General features: G+C 35.9%; 1 protein-coding gene across 2 annotated transcripts in view; it reads left to right on the forward strand.

Annotated features, from left to right (window-relative positions):
* LOC115210980 (two pore calcium channel protein 1-like) overlaps positions 1–6,000 on the forward strand; it is a 52,705-nt gene that overhangs the window by 23,814 nt on the left and 22,891 nt on the right. For both annotated transcript variants that reach the window (XM_029779813.2, XM_036502601.1), the window contains exons 12-14: positions 484–648; positions 2,392–2,456; positions 3,940–4,021. In XM_029779813.2, coding sequence (XP_029635673.1) covers positions 484–648; positions 2,392–2,456; positions 3,940–4,021 — 312 coding nt within the window. The remainder of the gene's footprint in view (positions 1–483; positions 649–2,391; positions 2,457–3,939; positions 4,022–6,000) is intronic.

Below are 6,000 nucleotides of genomic sequence, written 5' to 3' on the forward strand. Positions count from 1 at the left end.
GGAACGATTCAATCTACGAGGGGGTGCTGAAAAGTTCCTGGTTTTAAGGGTGTCGCAAAAGGCCAGGTTAAAGGTCCAACCTTCCGAGTTCTTTTACAGGGCTTAGAAAAACTGAAGGATCACTGTAATAAGTGTGCGAATCTGAGAGAGGAATATGTTTAATAAAAACATAATCAATTGCTCCTCCTGTATTTTCTTTTACTCAAATCCTCGTAATATATTCCCCAATTTACAAAATTTTACTTTGCACTAAATATGTTCCTTATTTATAATTCTTATATAATGACCTTTCCTTGTTTATAGTAACTATAGAAACACTAATTCCAACCTTGTGTGTAATTTTCTGTTACTAACAACACAAGTTTTCCAAAATGTACAAAATAAATTTTCAGAACATTATTCATTTCTCTTAATGTATTCAATATTAAATAATTAAATATCTGTCTCTTTCTCTTGCTTCTTCCCCCTCTTTAATTGTTACAGATTTTTCCGTTGGTTTTTTGATGCATTGATTTTCGTTAATGCTTGGATAATTGGGTTTGATATTGACGAAGCTGATTGGTTTTTCCTATCTATATTTATGTTTGAAATTTTGTTGAAACTCTACGTGTTTGGAGTAAAGAAATTCTTCCGACTATTCTGGAATATGTAAGTAACGAAAGTTTTGTTTCTTTTGGTTAGTTTCTATTGTTTTATATTTCCAGAAAAATATCAATTTTCTTTTTTTATTTTTAACCAGAGAAGATCACAACATGCTGAGTCTATCGAAGAATCAGTGGACTCTGTCTTGTAACAATCGTTGCATTGCATCTGCAGTAAAGGTCTGAAACTCTCAAATAGTCTACTGTAGCTAATTGTAAATTAGTTACACAAGATAAATGCGGGCGTGGCTGTGTTGTAAGAAGCTTGCTTCCTAACCAGACGGTTCCGTGTTCAATCCCATTGTATGGCGCCTTGGGCAGGTGTCTTGTATAACCCCGGCCCAACCAAATGCTTGTGAGTAGATTTGGTAGACGGAAACTGAAAGAAACCTATATGTGTATGTGTGTTTGTCTTTGACCCTCTACCACCGTTTGACAACCGGTATTCGTGTGTTTACATCCCCGTAAATTTGCGGATCGGCAAAAGTGACCGATGGAATAAGTACTGGGATCGATTCATCTGACTAACAATTCTCCAAAGCAGTGCTTCAGCGTGGCCGCAGTCTGACTGAAACGAGTAAAAGAAAAGACAGAAGATAAAGACTCTGCAGTGATAATGATAAACTGCAGGGGGCGCTGTACATCTGTTCCTTCGGTATACATCTTTTCCTGAACATCTGTACCCCGGAAACTTACGTACTACGTTAAGCAGATTTGTCCCAGATACAGTAGATAATTAAAAGAAAAAAATATTCCTTAGTGGTTGCCCATAATTTAGTAAGGTGGAAAAAATAGGTTTACTATCCCAGAGAGAAAAGTAAGTTCATATCTGAAGGTGCGTAACAGATCCATTGCACGTTTGTGTCATCTTGATTTTTTTTTCTCATGGTGATATTAAGAAGCAATCGTCACTCGCGAACGAGTGATAATATGTACCAGGCTTTCGTTAATTGTTTTAGGTGCCTATGTAATCGCGAGCAAACAGGGATACCTTTAAAACTCTCGCACCTTTTCGATTCTGGGATACATTCAGGAGGTGGCATCTGGAGATAGAGCTGCACTAGCATTAGATTGGTACTCATTTTTACCTAAGTAGACTGGAGTAGTGTGAAATGAAATGCCAGTATACAACGCGCCGGCCAGTTGAGGAATTGAACCTAAGGCCATAAGATTACGAGCCGAAAACCGTAACAACTAGACTGCGTGTCTTCATTGAGATGATGATACAAATGGAAGCGTTACATTGAATGCCATAGTCTGTCGATGATTCTCAATATTTTTGATTCTGTGACATAGGGGAAATCAAGGTAAAAATTACTGACTCACTTCGCTGTTGTGATCTTTTAAAATAAAAGGTGTTTTAAAGTGAAAAAAAATGTGGTAAAGAATATGGGAGGACTATTGCTTATCTCGTTTTGTTAACCACATATTCTTTCACTGTTTTTTTTTCTATGTTTGTTTCATTCATTGGCCTGCAGCCATTCTAGGGCACCGGTGAAAGGTTTGGAGGATCATATCGCCCATAGCACTTATTTTAATTCAAGTACTTCTTTTATCAATCTCTTATTTGATGGATCACATAATCTATCGCATAGGTTCACGACAAGCACAAGATAGGTGGTTCGAGTCACGCTAGCGTATATATTTCTATTTTCTCTGTCTCAGAACGGTTATTATAATATCTAATATCTAATAGGCAAATTATACATAATCTAGCTAAGTTTACATATTTTCAAACAATCTATTTCAGATTTGACTTCTTCGTCATCATTGGTGCTTTGTGCTTCACAATATACGACTTCATAGAATCTGAAGGTGAGCTAAATTCATCCACACGGCTAATTCTTTAAAGGTGTTCGTTGTGTGACTTCGAAATACACTTATATATCAATTGATCTACAATCTGAGTGTATATGTATATTTGTGCTTATTTCTATGCATTAATATCTAATGTTTGTTTTTCTGAAAATGTATTGTAAATATTCATGGCACTGTTTAGAACCAAGTCAGCCTTGATCGAGCAAGCCTATGACTGAAAGTGCTCCAGCATGAGCATTTTGTTCGTCCTTCGTTATATTCTCTTAAGATGGTTAAGTATGGACTGTGCGAAATCTTATATTGGTTTAAAATTTGGGCACAAGGTCAGCAATTTTGGGTGACGGGGTAAGTTGATTACCTCGACATCAGTGTTAATCGACTTATCCTGTCCCCCGAAATCGCTGGCCTTGTGCCAAAATGGATCTAGTGTTGAGTTTAGACTTGGTTAAGCCCTGAATCATATAGAACTTACCAAAAACCTACCTCTGAAGGTCTCAAGAATTTTAAATAATATTTTTGTCTTTTATCCGTTTTAAGTCTCCCAGTGTATTGTGAGATCCTAAGCTTATGCTGAAAGCCGGCACTGTACAGATCGATCGCCTTATCAATCACCTGTTGTTGAAGCCCAAGTCAGTTCTTATCAAACAAAGCAGACGTATGATCAAAAACGTTCCAGCCGTGGCATCCCGTCTTTTACTCGACACTGGATCTAAAGAGGAATCGCTGAAAGTCGTCTTTGTATATTCTTTGTTTCATTATAGCGTTCGTGGATTCGGAATAATAATTGATTACATTGGCATTAAGACAGGTATGTGTAGGGGACAGAGTAATTTATTGAATCAACAACGTGTATGACAGGTATTGATTTTATTTGCCCACAAAGGAAGAGAAAGACAAAATTGCCTCTGACTGGTCTTGAACTCAGAACCTTGTTTTTGTTGTTGCTGCTGTTGTTGCTTGGTATTAGGTCCATTCAATCAGGGTAGAATTACGATAAAAGATAACCCAGCTGTGACTGAACTGTTTCTTCATAGAATCTCTCTTTCTCTCTCTCACACACACTCACTCACGCACACACACACATCTGTGCTCACATTGAATACATGTAACGGCTCCATTTGGGAAGAAAAGAAAATTCTTTGAAATATTCTTTGATGTCTTCAACGAAACGAATTCTATGTTATTACAATAATAGCTTCGCAAATATACTAATTAATAAAATGATGTAATACGGTGTTACGCATACATCTAGGAACACGTTATTCGATGATAACCTGAGATGAAATCGATTGATTGTAGTGTCGATATTAAAAGGAATTATCTCTACAAGGATTATGATTATAGCCTAAACAATTATATTCGTTTTAAAAATTTTATCTCCGGTTTTTAGACATTTAAAGCAGCAGAATTCTCAAGTTTATTAAGACTATTATTATCTATGCACTTCGAGGATATCTTTGTTATTTTGAATATTTTTCAGAACAAAATAATTCCTATATTTTGGATTTATTTTTGGTAATGAGAGTCCTGCGGCTTTTCAAGACTTTTGCTAACATTAAAAGGTGAGTGCATCTTTTGTATTATGTGTGTTGAGTTTATAGACATTCTTGCACCATGGCAACACCACGCTCAATATAATAAATCGTCTTTAACTCTGTCGTTGATTATATATATATATATATATATAAAGGAAATGAAGAAAATGCTGACAAAATAATTTAAGTAAGGGAGAGTGTATTTGATTAGGTGAAAGTTCTTTTTACCGGTTGCGCATTTGTTATGCTCATCAAAAGATATTTTTTTAAAGAGAGATAGAGTTCCTTTCTGATAGATTTTTTTCTAGAGAAAAAAATCTATCAGAAAGGAACTCTATCTCTCTTTAAAAATATATCTTTTGATGAGCATAACAAATGCGCAACCGGTAAAAAGAACTTTCACCTAATCAAATACACTCTCCCTTACTTAAATTATTTTGTCAGCATTTTCTTCATTTCCTTTATATATATATATATCACAACTCGTGTTCCACATCTCCTTTTTTTAAATATATATATATATAATCTGATGTAATTAAGCCGAGACAGGATATGAATCAACTCGAGAAGTTATATTCAGAAGTGATTCAAACACAACGCCTCCAATGTCATTTCCCACTATCTTATACATGATGAAACTAAACAATTTTGCTTTGTATAATTAAGAAAAGATTCGTATTTTACTAAGAGTAAATATATTTCTATAAACTACGGAATTCTTCTAAAGTAGAGGAAATACTTTATATCAGAGTGTTTGCCTCAAGATCTAAAGGTCCCTGGTTCTATCCCGAGTTTCAGTATATTGAGAGTATGCAATTGTTTTGTTGTTGAAATTACTGATTTACTAAACGAAATCCCGAGTTTGAATTAGGTGTGGTAATGCAAACAGAAAAAGTAGAACTAAAAGCATGGATATATATTCTTTTATTTGTCTCAGTCATTTGACTGCGGCCATGCTGGAGCATCGCCTTTAGTCGAACAAATCGACCCCAGGACTTATTCTTTGTAAGCCTGGCACTTATTCTCTTGGTCTCTTGCTGAACCGCTACGTTATGGGGCTGTCAGGCAATGATGGGAGCACACAACATATATATATATATAACGAAGCCCGTCGTATATATATATATATATGTATATATATATATATATATATAATATGTATACGACGGGCTTCTTTCAGTTTCCGTCTACCAAATACACTCACAAGGCTTTGGTCGACTCGAGGCTATAGTAGATAGTTGCCCAAGGTTCCACGCAGTGGGACTGAACCCGGAATCTTGTAGTTGGGAAGCAAGCTTCTTACCACACAGCCACGCCTGTATGTATGTGTGTGTGTGTGTATATATATATATATATATATATATATATAATTGGTTTCAGCCTAAGGCTGGGGCCATGCTGGAGCACCGCCTTTCAACATGTGAAATACTTACTACGCTTTGGTTTCCCAAGCAGTCACCCATCTAAATACTAACTAGGCTCGAAGTTGATTAACTTCGGTAATAGGACGACAACCTGTACATTCAACGCATTATTTAATCAGATGGAGTTTGAAAATATTTCAAGGGCCGAGAGTTTCTTCTTCTGGTACTTATCAAACTGGTTCGATATGCATCAGAACCTGGAAGTTCCAGTTTCTGAGTCACTTTGTAACTTCTACCGGTTAAATATAAATACAGTTGGACTTCACTTATGAAGGAGATGCTTTTGCAGTGACGTATGTACTTATCACTCAATGTTGAGTGTTTCTGTCAGCCAAACCAATGCATATTGAGACTATATAAGGGCATAAACTATACAAGGGTTTGCAAAGGCGCTGCACGAACAGAATAAAATTCGAATTATGAAATATTAAGTAGCTCTGTAGCAAAAACTTTATCAATACTACATATGTGTGTGTAGTTGAGAAGCCAGAAACGGCGGTTTCTGTCCGGGAAAAATCCCTTTATAGACATATTATGTCTATAAGGAAATCATAAATTTTGGCTTCCCATCTACGTTAAGTA

Source organism: Octopus sinensis, linkage group LG4 (assembly GCF_006345805.1).
Source record: "Octopus sinensis linkage group LG4, ASM634580v1, whole genome shotgun sequence".
Taxonomy (NCBI): domain Eukaryota; kingdom Metazoa; phylum Mollusca; class Cephalopoda; order Octopoda; family Octopodidae; genus Octopus; species Octopus sinensis.